Source organism: Cottoperca gobio, chromosome 17, assembly GCF_900634415.1.
Source record: "Cottoperca gobio chromosome 17, fCotGob3.1, whole genome shotgun sequence".
Classification (NCBI taxonomy): Eukaryota; Metazoa; Chordata; class Actinopteri; order Perciformes; family Bovichtidae; genus Cottoperca; species Cottoperca gobio.
Window position 1 is genome coordinate 15,129,886 of NC_041371.1, and position 16,970 is coordinate 15,146,855.

At 39.9% G+C, this 16,970-nt stretch overlaps 2 protein-coding genes and 1 non-coding gene across 3 annotated transcripts; 2 read left to right on the top strand and 1 right to left on the bottom strand.

Annotated features, from left to right (window-relative positions):
• Nucleotides 1–4,385: 4,385 nt before the first annotated feature.
• ctxn1 (cortexin 1) lies at nucleotides 4,386–4,661 on the top strand. The gene has a single exon (XM_029454043.1). It carries the CDS (start codon nucleotides 4,386–4,388, stop codon nucleotides 4,659–4,661), a length of 276 nt encoding a protein of 91 aa, XP_029309903.1.
• Nucleotides 4,662–9,489: 4,828 nt separating this feature from the next.
• Nucleotides 9,490–16,788, top strand: LOC115022640 (ceramide synthase 2-like). The gene is made up of 11 exons (XM_029453693.1): nucleotides 9,490–9,612; nucleotides 10,361–10,528; nucleotides 11,654–11,771; nucleotides 12,383–12,501; nucleotides 12,732–12,789; nucleotides 12,886–12,936; nucleotides 13,828–13,920; nucleotides 13,997–14,125; nucleotides 14,907–15,016; nucleotides 15,143–15,296; nucleotides 15,468–16,788. The coding sequence occupies exons 2-11, from the start codon at nucleotides 10,362–10,364 to the stop codon at nucleotides 15,684–15,686; spliced, it is 1,218 nt and encodes a 405-aa protein (XP_029309553.1). The 5' UTR covers nucleotides 9,490–9,612; nucleotide 10,361; the 3' UTR covers nucleotides 15,687–16,788.
• On the bottom strand, nucleotides 13,445–13,516 carry trnam-cau (transfer RNA methionine (anticodon CAU)). The gene has a single exon. It is a non-coding gene; the product is annotated as a tRNA-Met (tRNA).
• Nucleotides 16,789–16,970: the final 182 nt, after the last annotated feature.

A 16,970-nucleotide genomic window follows, 5' to 3' on the forward strand; every position in this document is an offset into this window, starting at 1 on the left:
GGGAGATGTCATGCGGCCTCAGGCAGGGGAGATGTGGATGTGTACAGACTGCAATCTGTCCCAGTGTTTGTACAGTTTTAATTGTGTCAATTAATTACTTCTCACAGTCGGTGTCAGGAGCTGAGCCACAGGTGCAGTCAGGTTGCTCCACTTGTTTTGTTCCACGTCTTAATCCAGTACATTTCTTGCAGTTCAGCAAAACCTGCAAAGCAGTCTGACGTTAAACACAACTAAATAGTCTTATACAACCGACAATAATGAAGAAGTATTTCACCAAGTTTTTTTCTCTCTGAGGGAATTCCTCATAAAATCCACAACTGCCCCAAAACAAACCAGATTACATTGTTAGAAAGAAATGACGGACGAGTTACCCTTTTATTCTGTTTAGTTTGAAGCCCTCTCCTCGATTCAAGGAATAATGGTGAGAATAACTGAATCCTGGGGGGCAGGCTAGAAATAGGTCTTCTGGAATTAGCCTGAAATGTGTTCATTTGTAATTGTATTAAAACGCACCCAAGGTTGCAAAAACGTTCAAATTCTCAGAACAAATACAGAGGACGTCAGTGTCCTCAGTACTACAGCCCTCCATAATGTGATTACAGTTAGGGTCTCATCCCATTCGTCTTGTAATATATCTATTGCAAGAACTCCATTGTATAGTTCTTGTGAGTCACGGGAATTAGGTTATATTCAAATCCAGTCATTTTTATATATACAACCCAAAATTATAAATAGTCGAAGCCTTACAATTTGTAACTTTTTGTATTTTTCTTCGCACCTGTCACATTTCGACGTAACAAACGTTGTTTTAATTCGTATAGGATCGCTCTAGGAACATTTCAGTAATTATTTTGGAGTAAACAGTGGTATAACTCATGATGGCTGCATGCTGCCCTGGACCATCAGTGTCCCTGCCCTATGCACTTCTCTTACATAAAGCAAAAGCCACACATGGCTCCCGGCGCTTTACTCATCCAAACGAACAGATTATGTGTGCAGTCCATGCAGGCACAGTCATAAGTGGGCAGGGAGGTGGGGCGGATCTCTCAAACTGAGCAGACTTAAAGCTCCTGACAAAGCAGAGGAGGTGCTGCAGGATGTGACAGAGTTCAGACTTGAAGCTCCCGCGCGCAGGCTGAGCGAGCCCGGAGCTGTCTGCGGTGCTGAAGAGCTGCTGCTGCTGCTGCTGCTGCTGCAGGATCATCATCACAACTTCGTGTTTGTCATTACATGTCCTCACCTGCAACAACAGCCAGAAAGTAAGTTCTCTAATCGGATTGTCCTTTAGTTTGTCATCGTGTGAATTTCTGTATGTAGTCTGAGTGGAGATGTTATTGTCACACGTGGAGTTAGGCTACAACTTTGTGCTGTTGTGTAACTACATGTCACATTAAATTGAAGCATGAAAATGCAATGTTTCAAAAGAAAGGAAAATATTTGAATCCATCCCTTATTTAGACAGGGGTGCTACAATGAGATAAATACAGCATTGCGATAACACATGCATTATTAATGTCAGAACTTTTCTCCACGTCATTGTGCTTTATTTTTATAATATTGATTGATGAGGTGCCAAGATGTTAAACTGTACTCATGGTATCAGAGTTAATGAGCAAAGCTACACAATATAAAGGCAGATTCACCCACTGCATGATGTTCATCTTATGATATTTGAAATACATTGGAGTAGTTTTAAGTTTCAGTTGGTTTTAGAAAGAATAAATGAACAATCTGCTTCTTTCACTTTGTTTTAACAGCAGTTAGACAATAGTCTTTAAATCTTTAAACTAATTCATGTGATCAAGAAATGCTTTTCACCAGAAGAATAAACATGAAGCTACAGAAAGCCTTTGGGTGATATAACCAAAGATATTACCAGCGGGGATTAGAAACAACAGTGTTGTGTTGCACAAAGCTATTGTGCAGATGTCATATAATCAGAAGACAGATAGCTCATTGCTTCATAAATATTTGACTTTGTTTAGCAGGGCAGTCCTCTATTCTACTCAACATCATTTTTTATTGGGAGAAGTCCTTGACATTTTCAAAGCTGCCGTCATAATCCACAGGTATATATGGGAGGTATTACAGGTATTACAGCCATGAGGGACGGCCATATGTCCCTGCATGTGCTCTGTCCTCAGAAGTCATTGGCATTGCTTTGTGAGGCTTTAGTAAATTAACTTTATTTTATTGATGTTTTTAAATGTGAAACAGTGATTCTGTGACATTTGTCCACATTTGTCCTCCGATCCGGAGTCCAGAATAGCTAAAAGTAATTTTTAAATCAGATGTGGTCGGGCACCACAGTGAGATTTATCTGCTGCTTAGAAACCAAAGCAGGTCTCTCAATGAGGATCGATGAGCCATGAAATTGATGTTGGTCTTTCTTTTATATTCCTTAAAGCTATGTTTGTTTTTCTCCTTGATGTGACGGGGTTTCCATCCCCTATGGGGTTTTTATATCTTGATGACCTTGGGTAACCTGCAGAGACCTTTTGAAACCCCATCTTAAATGGATCCACATATCTGCTGAGCTTGCTTGTGAATAAGAATAACTTGGCAAGTTTGTGATATAAAAACAGTGTTTGCTCGACTTCCTGACTTGTGAATAAGCTGGGTCATGGGATAAAAAAGTGTAGGATGGAGCTGAATAATGTAACCCTCTCCTACTATATATTCTGCCAATGTAGCATAAAGTGAACTGTCAAGCAGAGTTGCAGTGAGTAGCAAAAAATGTTTCTTGTGTTGCGTAACTCTCTATATAAGTATATTTTGACTGGGCAGATAAGAATGTAAAAATCCAGTCTTGTGTTATTTTCTTTCATGTTTTCTGGCAGATGATAAAAACTTAAACTATAAAATCCTCCGTGCAGGAAAAGCAATGTTATGCAAGTAATTAAACAACATCACTTTCTTCAACTTCTATTCCCAGTATTCATTAGCAGCCTTGTTCTGAGTGCTTTGCACTTACTGACTGACTAATGTGGTGTCCTGTGCAAACTTACATGGCTCTCCATTGACTTTTGAGTCTTGTTCATTTAGCTTCTTTCTGTACAGTGATGTGAACTGTCCGGCCTGATGTAACCATTTGATGATTGATACTGATGCAGGCAGTTTCTTTCATTACTTCTTCAAGTCTCCTATTAAAGCTTTGCTTGGCCCTTAAGACCCATCATCCGGAGAGCAGGGAAGCTATCAACGTGTCTTTGCGAGGAGGTAAAGAGGGAGACGAAGCCTCCTGGAATAGAATCTGCTGACTGGGGACAGCAGGAAATGTCTCTCTACTCCGAGGCCCATTAAAGAGCCGACAAGAGTGCAGAAACTCTCTGAGGGTTTCCTCCACATTATTTCATCCGTCATCAATTTATTTATCTTGTACTAAGCTGCACCTGAGTTCAGGAGAGGGGTAGAGCTTCAGCCTTGTCTCAGTTATCTTTCTCTCAAGAAAGATTAGAAGGTCGGACAGGGAATGTAATAACAGTTTTAAAGTGAGACTGTGTGCTTGCAGGGGTACTTCTAGGTATCGGCCCCCTGAAACAGTAACAAACTATAATCCTTCACATGTTTCAAGGCCCCGGCAAAGCTCTGAACTCCTGAATCAATCAGACTTTTTCGTTCCATTCAGCACCTCTGCATGCTGGAAACTCACTCACTCACTCACGATGCGTCTTTTCTTTGTTTTTCCCCCTCAGGTATCTTGATGAATGAATCCCCAAAGGAAGACGTTCCTGGTGACTCAAGACATAAAAAAAGATCTTTGCAACACGGCCAAACCATTCAAGTGATTCATCATGAAAACATTCTCTGAAGCACCACAACGTGGATCTTTGACGGCCTGCGAACACTTTGATTGATCTATGGAACATCTTCAGCCACTCGATTGAGATTTATGCGTCACGTTGTAATCACAATAAATGCCCCTATAGGGCAGCTATTGGACAACACTTAAAATATTGACAAATAAACTGAGGACTCTGCAGATGATTTGAAGTTGAAGTAGGGACCTCAGCTTTTGTATTGTTAGCTTCTTTTGGGAGCAAGTGAGCCTCTGTGGGAGAAAGAGAGCGGGCCAGTTAAATCTAATTAAACCTGAGTGAGCATGCCTCAGCTTGCTGCTCGGCTCATCAGAGGGCTTAATCATTTGCACTACTGATTTGTCCCGTTATTTCTGCTGGAGCAATTTCTTTGCCCTCTGGCTTGTGGGAAGCACTGTGGTTGACCTCTGTCAGATTTCACAATGTGATCTCCCTCTGTGTTTAGAAATCACACTCACTAACGAAGATGACCCTGCAGAGCCATGCTGTCCCTCATAGCTTCTGACTGCGAAATAAAACGTATACATTAAACAATTTCAACCTTCAAAGCATTCCCTCACTTCCAAGATGAGCGACACAAACTACTGGGTTGTGAACTATGAGCTCTCCTCTCCTTCTCCACCCGGGTTCCCCAGGGGCCCGACGGTGCTGCAGCCCATGCCGGGGCACCCCGAGCAGGGAACGGCCCTGTGTTTCGTTGGCCTCCTCGTGCTGCTGCTGCTCTTTCTCCTCGTTCGCTGCGTCCGTATCTTATTAGACCCCTACAGCAGCATGCCGGCATCATCGTGGACGGACCATAAGGAGGGGCTGGACAGAGGACAGTTTGACTATGCACTGGTGTGAAGACGGAAGTGATCGGGACATCAGGAGAGGGATGAATAAGCAGACCTGTACAGGTTCTTGTGAGGGACCTTTGATGGGTGATGTTTGAACGGTGCCCTGTTAAAAGCTTCCAAAAGTGTCAGCTCCTGAAAATGAAAGAAACTGCAGTATGTTTGTGGTTTGGTTGGATAATGTAATGCAAGCTGTAAGAAATACAGCATAAAAACCCTTGAACAGTATCTGTACAAGTATTACATTCAGAGAGAAAAGGAGCAGACACACCAAATGTCCTGCATTCATTTTAATTCACAGTAATTCATGTATCATTGGAGTATCATGGTGTGTATTATGTTAAACTGCAGCTTGTACACCGACGTACCCTGCAGGAAGACAGGGATTAGCATCGCATCATTACATTATGACTCCTGTTATCATGTCATTTTGTAATTCTATAATGTTTTTACAAATCACAGGACTGAATTATAAACATAGAACAGAGCTGCTGCTGCTGCAAGAGATCCTGATTGAATAAAAGAGAAATACAATTAGTTTAGGGCAGACATAGAAGTCATTTAGACAAAACTAATACGCACTGTTAGAGCAGATTTATAGCAAGACTGTCAGCTTTACATGTTGATTTACTGTCAAAATGTAAACGTGACAGTTTTGAGCCTTTTTGGAAGTGCAGCGAAACAAACAATTAAGAAGATGTCATATTTCCTTTGCAGCTGGAAGCCTCTTTTTATTTATTTTTTTATGTGAACCATGCTGGATACCACATCTGTCATGATCCTCAGGTAAAATTATTTCTAACTAACAAAAGCTTCTGTAATTCGAAGAAATAACCTCCCGAAATTGAGCTTTAGCTGCTATTTGTATCACTCTTTGTTCTTTGAAAATCACTGTGTGCTCAATTTCAATCTTATCCCACTATAAAAGCGGATGTTTATAATACATAACAGTTCATACAACATATTTTATTTGGGGTTTTGCTATTTCATGTCGCGTCCCTTTAAGAGGCTTATGAGGCTCAGTGTGGAGGGTCGCAGCGCTGACTCAATATGTGTCACATAAAGTTATGATTATGAAATGCATGTACACCAATTTCCTACCCGTAATCCTTTTTTGCCTTTAGGCCCCGTCCACCAGCCAAATCTGTTCAACAGTGCCTGTAGGAATATGAGAAAAGCTAATATCTATTTCATACTAATGATACTGCTCCTTTTGCCACATGTTTTGTAATATTGTTTCTTCCCTTATTATACTGTAAAGTCTTCTCTTTATAAATAAAGTTTAGTATTGATATTTTACTGATTTGTTGAAACTATTGTACATGGTCCACCTTCCTGGATGTTGACACTTTTGCTGGAAAAATTAGATATTTTCCTAATGTTTCTTTAAAGTGGCATTTAGTTTTTTAATGAAATAAAATGCTTTTGTCTTGTCTTAATTATTAGAAAGTTTCGTGACTTTAGAGAACTGCAGTACACACACACACACACACACACACACACACACACACACACACACACACACACACACACACACACACACACACACACACAATTGGCGGCTCAGACACACAGTCAGTTCATTTTTGAGGACCCCCCCCCCCCCCCTCCAGATGAAATATATCTGAGTCAAACTGAGTGACTTAGACCCTCATCACAGCACTCTGCTTGTTTGGATGAGAGAAACATACTCAGGAGCAAATCAGTGGTCAATTGTTTCAAAAGACCCACATGAGTTATCCCAACAAAAGAATAGTAAAAGCACTAATCAAGAATGTTTAACGTGATTTAGGTAATAATTATTTGGGACTCAGTGCTACTCCTTCCACATCATTACTGTAAAATGCAGCTGATTCAGATCAGTAGTTAGAACGTTTTAAAGTGCATTTCCTGAAAGCATCTTAATTTGTGTTTCAGCAGGAGTTCCCCATATTTCCCTTTGCTTTGCTTTAGCTCTGTGGTAGATCTGCCTGGCCTTTGCTTCAGTTTGTGGGCGCTCTCGCTCAGGAACTTAGCTGATGAGCTATGACCTCTTCTGGATAGTTTGAGAACTACGCGTGTGAGTCAACTGATCACTGTGGGATCAATCAGCGCTCAAACGTTCTTCTAATCTACACCATGAGAAAACGCTTTTTACAATACATACAATTTAATTGAAAGAAAATTATTTTTGAGATAGAGGTGTAAGTGAAATGAGGAGAAAAGACGTGTCAAAATGAACGTGTCAGTGTGCTGACTAAATAATGATGAACTATACATGTCGAGTACACTTCCACCGTGCATATATTCAAGAGCTTTCCTGATATTATCTTATTTAGCTACTGCAGTTAATCTTATTACTTAAAGTGTAACAACTGTTGGAGGCATGATCACAAATACATTCGTGTCCCCCTCAGTATGAAATGTAGTAACTTTGGTCACTTTTTTCATCAGGTCAAAATATGATTATGAATAAAAACTTCCTATCAGCCTCAGCTCTTCTTTGTGTTTATTGTTAATTAGCTAATGTTAGCATGTTAATACGCCAAACTTAGAGGGTGAACAAGGTAAAGATTATACCTGCAGCAGATCTGCACGTTATCAAGGTCATGTCAGCAATTAGTCAGGGCACATTAACTGGTGTCCAAAACTTGACTTAAAAAAACAAATCAAGACTAAATATGATAACTACTAACGAGGACATTTGACAAAGGACTAAGACTAAATAACAAATAGCTGACGAAACAGCCAGACTAACTGGACTAACAGCTTGGCAGTTTACAGCTCACCAGGCTCCAACAGATGGTTGGAAGCACAGTGAGTGTAACACCCCCACCTCATTAGTCCGGCAATTAACGAGACTTTGCTTCAGTGGATCCTGACAATTAACATTCTTTGATAAAACAACAAAGGCATTCACTTCCTATCACCCTCTCACACACACACAAACATGTGCAATGTACACAGATACACACATATTACTGGATTACAGAAAAAAACATGACTTTTTCATTTATTTTAAGACATAAAACAGTTCCCTTCATTTTGAGTAAAACGTCTGTTGCGGTAATGGCAGCTGTTGCAGGCTCAGCTGATTGTATCTCACTCTCTCACATTTTACATGCAGACGTTAGACACCTGTCTCAGCTCATGGACACACATACAAGGCAGGTGGAAAACAGTATGCAAATACCTTCCTGAATCTGGACAGGATAATTTTCTGCTAGTCTGACTCCCACAGATGCACAGAAACACACCTGCACTTACACTCCCCACAGCCCACATCCACACGCATGCAAATCACGGAAGTCTGGTGTAAAACATACACAAACTCTTTCCCTTAGCTTCAGTATCTCCCAGTAAGTCCTCTAAACACATTTATCACAAACTTTACGCAAACACGACTGAATAATACACCTAAGCTTTACACATAACACAGCTGTGCTGACTGACCTTAAAATGATAGCTCATCAGCATAACAATAATGATGTTATCAGCAGACAGGCTCCTTATCTCCCTCAATGACAACACAAGGACTGGAGTGTGTGGTGTGTGTGTGTGTGTTGGCATGGGTTTAGGAGAAGTGTGTGACTGTGTGTTTTAAGGGAGTGTGTGTCATTAGAGTTTGTGTTATAGCAGCCGAACACAAAGCCCTCGAAGACACAATGCACATTTATTCAGTTACATTTGTGTGCTCAGCCCCCCCCCCCCCCCCCCCCCCCGGGCTAACCCTACCCCCCCCGGACTATGCACACACTTGTATGTTTACCTTCAAATGATGAAGTCCTGGAAGTGTCCTGGATTGTTGCTATGAGTGTCATCAGCTGCTTTCTTTGAGAGTGGTAACCCAGGAGATGTCTGTCTTGAACATAACCTACAATGGAGTATAAGGAAACGTAATAAGATATACTTAATACAACTTCTGGTGGAATATAAGGAAATATAATTACATATTACAATGCAGTGATACTCAATTTATGTCCTCTGGGCCAAATCTGGTCTGTGACGAATGTAAATAAGATGTCAGAGTGCATTAAAAAAAAATCCTCAAAATAGACTAATAGAGCTTGTTTATCAAAAGAAAATGCAATGCAAGGGGAGGATTCCCCAGACAGATGTTTGGGCCAAGCCTAGTCCCCTGTCATTTTGAAGAGTTGCTCCAGGACAAATTAAATGAGAATCCGCATTGAGCAATAGCAATTTCAAGTGAATGCTAAATGCTTAAATGTAGCATAACAAGAGCTCCAGTAGAGGAGGGGTCAAAAAGTCAGTGTCAGTTGCAGCAATATCTAAAGTTCGCTAACCTTAGCTCGCATTAACCTTGACATGTGTTTTATTTTATCATGCTTTCAACTTTTCATTTGAATGAAGATTATGTTTTCTCCTTTCAAGAGTTACATAGTGTGCAATCAATGCTGTAAACCCTAACTCAATATATTCAGTTTACATATCTATAACGCCAGTTTTAGCCTAAACCATTTCAGTTTTTATTAGACCCTATAAACTGTAGCCTGCTGATTCCCAGTGTTTCATGTGTTGCCCATGCTGAGTTCATTGTGAGCAGGAGACGCAACGTGTCTCGTGAAGCTGCATCAGACAAAGAATACCGAACGCCTTCAGAATAAAGGTAAACCTAAGTTACCTTTACGAAAATGGAGATATACCTAATTAAAGATGTTTAAGGCATCTGCACTTTTCTGTTTGTGTTGTGTCTTCATGAAGACTTGCTTTGGTTTCTTTGCAACCGCAGTTTCAGTTTGGTGCTTTAAAATCATTACAAACCGGTCTCTCACCGATGCTATTATTTTGAAATTCGTAGCATCTTCTCTTCGTCGTGCCTAACTTTACAGACTGAACGACTTTTTTCTTCTGTGGTGAAGTCGTTAGGGATACAGCGTAACTGAGGCGCATCTCTAGCCAAATAAAGCTGAAACAAATTTAGCTAAGGATTGATCTCAACATTTCTATAGAGCTGCTGCCAGGTGAGTTTCTGCTCTGCAGACTATTTCTTTCAACAGTTTGACTACAACTTAGTGTGTTATACCGTGAAAAGGAAAACACCTACTTTACTTCTAGCTGGTTTTCAACATAGAAAAGATATTGTTGCAGTGTGTCGTTTTTTTTGTATTTGCTTGTGGTATTCTTATGGTTCTTATTCTGATTTTTATAATACAGTGTACTATTATTTTAGGGCCTTTTTTAGTTTCACAGCTCTGTGAACTACATGTCTGGTTGTTGTGTGGCATTATTGACAATACACTGAATAATATTCCTAAAGGATGTTAAACTGAATGTATTGTTTATAGCTTTGCTATGACTAATAAATTATATTTTGATGGCAATTTTGTATTTAAGGTAGAGACAGGTATCAGATGTTAACAAATATGTAGTTGTCCATAAACCTTCAAGATTTTTAAGATATGCCAACATAATGTTCCGGTTTTTAATCTCCCTCCCTCCATCTCTCTCTCTCTCTCTCTCTCTCTCTCTCTCTCTCTCTCTCTCTCTCTCTCTCTCTCTCTCTCTCTCTCTCTCTCTCTCTGTCATGTGCCAACATACCTACCTACTGTACACAAACACACACAAACACACACAGACAAGGATTTAGAGACCGTGCCGAAATCACATGGGGTTGGGCTGAGGCTTAACTAGTTGTAAATCTAATTTTTAAACATAATCTTCACCATGTTTACTTATTCTTCTTCACCTCTGCCTGTCCCTCCACGGCAGAATGGACCTGCTGCCTGACATATGGAAGCAGGACTATTGGCTTCCTCCAGGTGTGACCTGGAGAGACGTGGAACAGCTGGCAGACTCTGACAGACCACGACCCCTTGACCTTCTCATAGCTCTGCCCCTCGCGCTGGGCTTTGTTGCCCTACGCTACTTGTTTGAGAGGTAAAACACACCTGTTCTCTTTGTTCTGTAAAGATCTGGGTGATGTGTTTGGGATACTGTTGTTCTCTACAGGAAGAAAATCAAACACTTATCCGGCCTGACCTGAAATAACACCCGAAACACAATCGTCTGAGTTTTTTTGAAAAAGCCAGTATTATTCAACATGGTTCTAAAATGTATTCAGCATTTCAGGCATGTCCTGTGGGTGAGCGAGCAGGTGTTAAAGCAGAGCAGGCATTGTTATCATCAGGAAAATAGAGGGCTTTGGGGACTAGAGAGAGAGAGAGAGAGAGAGAGAGAGAGAGAGAGAGAGAGAGAGAGAGAGAGAGAGAGAGAGAGAGAGAAATGTTCTTTCCTAAATTGAGGATTATCAATGTAAACATTATTTTGAATTAAAGCTGTAAACCAAAATTTGATTGAAATTGATTTTCAAAATCTAATGAAACACATGCCCAGTTGTCATCTTGAAAGAGAAACTATAGCTATAAGTAGTTGCATACTATAGTTGGCGGTGCAGTGGGCTTGTTAGGAGTGCACAACAAGCCTCATAGGCATTTTTACACACACACACACACACACACACACACACACACACATACACACACACACACACACACACACACACACACACACACACAGGTATTCTTCAGGGGTTTTGATTGGTTGATTACATCCCCAGAGTATTCACTGTTGTAACATTCGGTGAAGAGCCAGTGGACTCAAAAGGCTTGTTAAACCCAATTAAAATGTAATTGTTATTCCTATACTATTCTACTTCATTCTGTTGTATTCTGTTATCTCATGTATACTATATTAATTGTGTGTTTATATATACTGTTCATGTTATATTTGTTATTTTCACACACATTACATTATGCTTGGTTATGTTAATTTTGCATACATGCTAATATATACACACACTATATATATAACACCCGCCTGTACTTTGTACATTATACAGTACAGCCTTCAGTTATCTTAATTCTGAAGTATTTGCTTTAGACTGACTGTTAAATGGCTTCCTATGTAAATTGAGTAAACAACTGCAGGCTGGTGGCTTGACTGTCCCACAGTGGGTGTTACCGGTACATCATCATTTGGTAAGTTGTCTTTTGTTGCCTCCAGGTTTTTTGCTCCACCCATGGGCAGATGTTTGGGGGTGAAGAATAGGCAACAAGTGACTGCTGCCAATTCCCCAAAGCTAGAGGCGTTTTACACCCAGAGGAGCAGACAGCCGACACAGGTTAGTTTCAAAAGGCCTCCGCATAAAACATGCAACAGTTCAGCTCAATTCTTTGCACGTTTTAAGTTGGTAAAGGGTTTTTAATTTCTCCAATGCTCATTTAAATCATTTACGTGCTCTTGTTAGTTCGCTGTTGGGATAATATTCTGTGTAAAAAGCACAGAGGAGCATGAGTGTTGTAATGGTAACACATCCTGGTAAACCTATCCTGGGGGAAAACACCACGTTTACAGTCATATACACTCATTATTCTCTCTCAGTTTTTGGATACACTGGAAATGCTTCCAGGAAATTACTCATATTTATTTCTCTCTATGTATATAGAAAATACTTACAAAGAATATAAAAAGGATTTATTGCCTCCCACAACCCAATTTAATAAATCCCAGCAGGCCTGTTTGTTTAAAACCTGCAGATGATCAGGATACATAAATAAAATGCTTAACTTGTTCACTTTTTGCTGCGACACTTTGGGAGTAAGTTAACGGCAGTGTCCATTTAGAAGATGGTGAAGTTTAGATCTCTTTGCCCTTCATCTGTGTCTCACATCCTCCTTCTGTTTACATTATTCTCCCCATTTCATCAATGTCTCCCTTCAATTGTTGTTTCAGAGTGAAATTGTTAGTTTGACGGCGCTGTGTTGCAAAACCCAGAGGCAGATTGAGACGTGGTTCAGACTTCGCAGGAACCAGGACAGGCCCTGTCAAACCAAGAAGTTTGGTGAAGCTGCGTAAGTGCTCTCTCTCCTCAACCCTGTCATTGTTCAGTTTACAGATGACTTCCCTCAAGAACACTTCCGTCACCACTCACTGCTAAATACAGAGACAGTTGGGAAATAAACCCTTGAGAACCTTTGCAAGAGTTACCTCTGCAAATAGAGAATAGAGACTTGTTTACATTTTTAAAGAGCCTTTTGTTTCATTGTTCTAAATGTTTGATCTCAAGGGTTTTATTTTGCAGCTGGAGGTTCTTTTTCTACCTCGCAGCCTTCATGGCTGGACTGGCCTGTTTGATTGATGTGAGTATGAGCTTCAAAAAAGGTTTGAAGCAATAACATTGCTAATGAAGTGTTACGTGTTATAGCTTTAAAACTATCTTTATCTTTTCTCTACAGAGACCGTGGTTCTGGGACCGAAGGGAATGTTGGAAGCAATATCCAGTTCAGGTGAAACCATACATCTCACTGTGGATCATTACTGTGTCGTATTTCATTGTTACATTTTGTTGTTACTTTCCACCTATATTAAATGGAAAAACGTCGTAAGAAAAGCCTCGTTTGTGTGGAGTTTGAAGATTGCATTTGTTTTAAAGAGGAAAACAAGCGTACTATGGTGAACTAATCTCTTTCCTCATTCATATTACTGACAACAATGAATAATCTGTATGACTAATTTAGATTAAATTACTAATTTTATTGTTTTTAGTAGTTTTGCCAGAGTTCCCTCCTGCCATTTAAATCTTGCTATGAAAAATTGTGTTTTTTTAGCTTCCATATATTGATATTCAACTTCCTGCATCCAGAGCAATATATTTGCAAAACTAGAACTTTCATTTTAGTGCGATAAGTAATGTTTATCAATTAATCTGCCAAATGTATTGATTTAAAAGAAACTAACAACTGATGAACATTCCAAAACCTAGAAATAATTTGTTTCTTTGTAAAAGTGTCAATGTAGCAGAGGATGGTTTCGATCCATCGACCTCTGGGTTATGGGCCCAGCACGCTTCCGCTGCGCCACTCTGCTTCGTGTCCTGAGAGGGACTCAATGCTGATCAACTATTCATGATGATTGGCATTGATTTGACTTATATATTAGGCCTCAGGGGCTGCTGGGAAGCAACTGTGCACAAGTCAGTGACAGCAACACTGTCACTATAATCCTTTTTGCGTTAATCTTCCATATTTGTGAGGCGTAAAATCAGGGTTTGTGAAAGTCTTCATTGCCTGTGTGCCTACGCAGTGTTGGCTGCTATGGCTCCATCTTTGTGCCACCAGTAAATGGCCGGGTGTTTTTGAATCCCTTTTTATTGCATATTAAATAATGTTTGTCCACAGTCCATGGAGAGAGCTCATTACTGGTACTACATGCTAGAGTTGGGGTTTTATGGCTCTTTGCTCCTCCGGATCTCTGTGGACATCAAGAGGAAGGTGAGGACCTCAACATTCGTTCATTGATAAAAGTTGTTTCACTGAGTTGATATTCTACATACGTTTGCTTTGCCAGGATTTTAAAGAACAGGTGATCCACCATCTGGCCACCATCTTCCTGCTCAGCTTCTCCTACTGTGCCAACTACATTCGCATCGGCACCTTGGTCATGCTGCTTCATGACTCCTCTGACATCCTGCTCGAGGTAACGTGTCATTTCACATACTCTCCCACTTCATGCTGCTTTCATGTAATGTTGGAGGGACTCAAAATAACAACTTGTACATTAAGAGTCCCACGTTAACTGTTCAGGCTCTAGGGCCATAGACAAAGGCACATGGGGCCTTACAAATATAATTAATCAGGGCATGTCACTGTAGATTCACCTCCATGTTGGCCATTTGTCTGCCTCTGCAGCCCTACAAACTGGCTGTCTACATTTTGTAAAGCACGGTTGGAAGTTCACTCTGTGCTTGAGGTTGTTCTTAGAAAATAAGTGTCTAGTCTGAGCATGCAGATCCTGTGACTGAGACATGATAGCTAAAAGCACTTTAGTAGGCCGATGTGACCTTTGTCCACCTGTACAAAACAATGTATTGTACATGATGAGGATTTAAAGAATATTAGAAAAGACCCAGTTGTGCTGGATTCTTGGATTTAATAAGAAGTGTAATAGGAAGCAACAGCAAAGACAAGAATAAAGACATACAAATGATGCTGATCACATTTCAGTAATATAGTAGTAGTAGTATTTATATCCTGTAAGTCTGCTCGTGTTACTGACTAGTTAAAGCACACATGCTCATTTTTGTTTTCCCTTGTTGAAGACTCGTTTTCCTCTTTGCATTTCTTTTGCATTTTTCTTGGCATTAACTCCATCTGACGCTTAACTAGTGTTTTGTTCAGTGTGGTGACTTGGCTTTACATATAGCTTCAATTATGGTTTGTTTTTGTTTGATCAATACAATCATTTGTATTTTTTGCAGTCTGCCAAGATGTTCAACTACGGCACTGGCTGGAGGAAAACTTGTGACACGCTGTTCGTTGTGTTTACTGTGGCCTTCCTTGTGACTCGGCTGGTGATATTCCCCAGCAAGTAAGGTTTACTCTTGAGATGTTTTTTTCCATTCTTTGCAATAAAATGTTTGACTTATTAATACAGCACGGGTGACTTGCAACACTTTTTTCAACGTTTCAACTTTTATTACTTGATTACTTACAGGATCATACATACCACCCTGGTACTGTCGATGGAGGTGTTTGAACCTTTTGCCGGTTACTACTTTTTCAACGTCCTGCTGATGGTGCTGCAGGCTCTTCACATCTTCTGGGCTGGCTTAATCTTACGCATGGTTTATAAATTCCTGAAAGGCAAAGTGAGAATCAGTAGTTAAATCAACCATGGGGCATCGCTGACTAATATGTGTAATCCTTGCATAGTGGCTTTCATATGGAAAAACATGTAGTCAATTCCTAATTTAACATCCAAGATTAGACTTCTCAGCTTTGTCACACATTTTAAACCCTGTATCTGCTTCTGTCTCCAGCTGGAAAAAGATGAGCGCAGTGATGAAGAGAGCGAGGTTGAAGAGGAAGAGGACAATAAAGGAGAAAAGGAAAATGTGGATCAAGGAGGAGATTGTTGTTGGGAGAAAAGTAAAAACACCCTGAACTCCCAACTGTCTATGCTGACCAACAGTTGTGTCCTAAATAACTTGACCAACCACAGGGCATCTGTAGCCGACAGGATGCGTAAAGCTCAGTAAAGTCTTGATGATTCATTTTTACAAGTCCCAGTTCTTGTATGCCAGAATTAAAACAGCCGTGGTTTGCATATTGAGGGATCTGATCCTTGACTATCTTCATTACAATTCCTGTATGCTGATGCCACCGTGTCTCACTTTTATGCAGAGTAGAATTATACAAGTGAAGTGGTGGGGGGTTCATCATTAGTCTTTGTAAAAATACACTGATAGCAGAGGATAGTTTCGATCTACCGACCTCTGGGTTATGGGCCCAGCACGCTTCCGCTGCGCCACTCTGCTACACACTCAACATGGGACTCAAACCCTCAATCCCTGGCTTAGCAGGCCTTATCTATTAGGCCACTGGGGCAGTTCGAGGAGTTCTATTGTTCACTGAGAGTAACACAGTATAGTATATACACACGCAGTATGCACAATAATCATTAATGAGTCCCTTTTCTATGGACAGGGATGGTAGTCTGTGTGTGAAGTAAAATCAGAGTCATGAAAGTGTTCAGTCCATGCCTGATGGATGTTTTTCTTACTCATAGCCTACGCTGCTGTTTACACTGTTTGTAATACAACAAGTTCACAAAGCACTAGTTTTTAAACACAGTTTTTCATTTTAATTTAAATGTAAAGAGTTTGTGCTCTACAGCAACTCAAAAGAGATGTAAACTTAGATAGCTGATGTAAGACCCAGTATAGGCAGTAGTGGTTGTTTAGTGGCGTAAAATAATACATTTGTTACACAACATGCAGTAGATATTTTAAATCATAAAATAAAGTCATACTTTACTTACTTTTACTCTTTCCAGTATTTCTCTTGGGATGATTTAAGACATTAACATAGTTTTTATATGTTTTTATCTTGTTCAGTCCATGTACATCATTAGACAGGTTCTTTAAGTGTTTACTTAACTTTTACTTTTTTACAGTTTACAGCAAAAAAGATAATCTGTTATAAATGCAACCTTTTGTATTTCAAAAGCTATATTTTATTTATTGTTTTAGAATAATAACTCTTTTTGTGCCTCACTGTTAAACGGTTTATATTATATTGATACTGCTAACCTGTTTTGTTTTTTTAAATGCATCTGCATATATTGTATATATTTTGGATGTGCTCATGTTATTAATATTTTTTGTTATTTTCCTGTGGGATAAATAAAGTTATATCTTATCTTTTCCGTCACAGACTCATGGCGTTGAGCTCCTTCTGTACCGCAGTGCCATCTGGTGGCTTACACTGGGATGACACTAAGAGTGGACGCTATCCTGAAATGTAACAGATGTGTAATACTA

What these genes read in the sequence shown, in the direction of transcription:
- LOC115022640 (XM_029453693.1), top strand. Translation starts at nt 10,362, where the DNA reads ATGGACCTGCTGCCTGACATATGGAAGCAGGACTATTGGCTTCCTCCA. An exon ending in GGAGCAGACAGCCGACACAG is followed by an intron (nt 11,772 to 12,382) that starts GTTAGTTTCAAA and finishes TTGTTGTTTCAG; the next exon opens with AGTGAAATTGTTAGTTTGAC. An exon ending in CCTCTGACATCCTGCTCGAG is followed by an intron (nt 14,126 to 14,906) that starts GTAACGTGTCAT and finishes TATTTTTTGCAG; the next exon opens with TCTGCCAAGATGTTCAACTA.
- ctxn1 (XM_029454043.1), top strand. Translation starts at nt 4,386, where the DNA reads ATGAGCGACACAAACTACTGGGTTGTGAACTATGAGCTCTCCTCTCCT.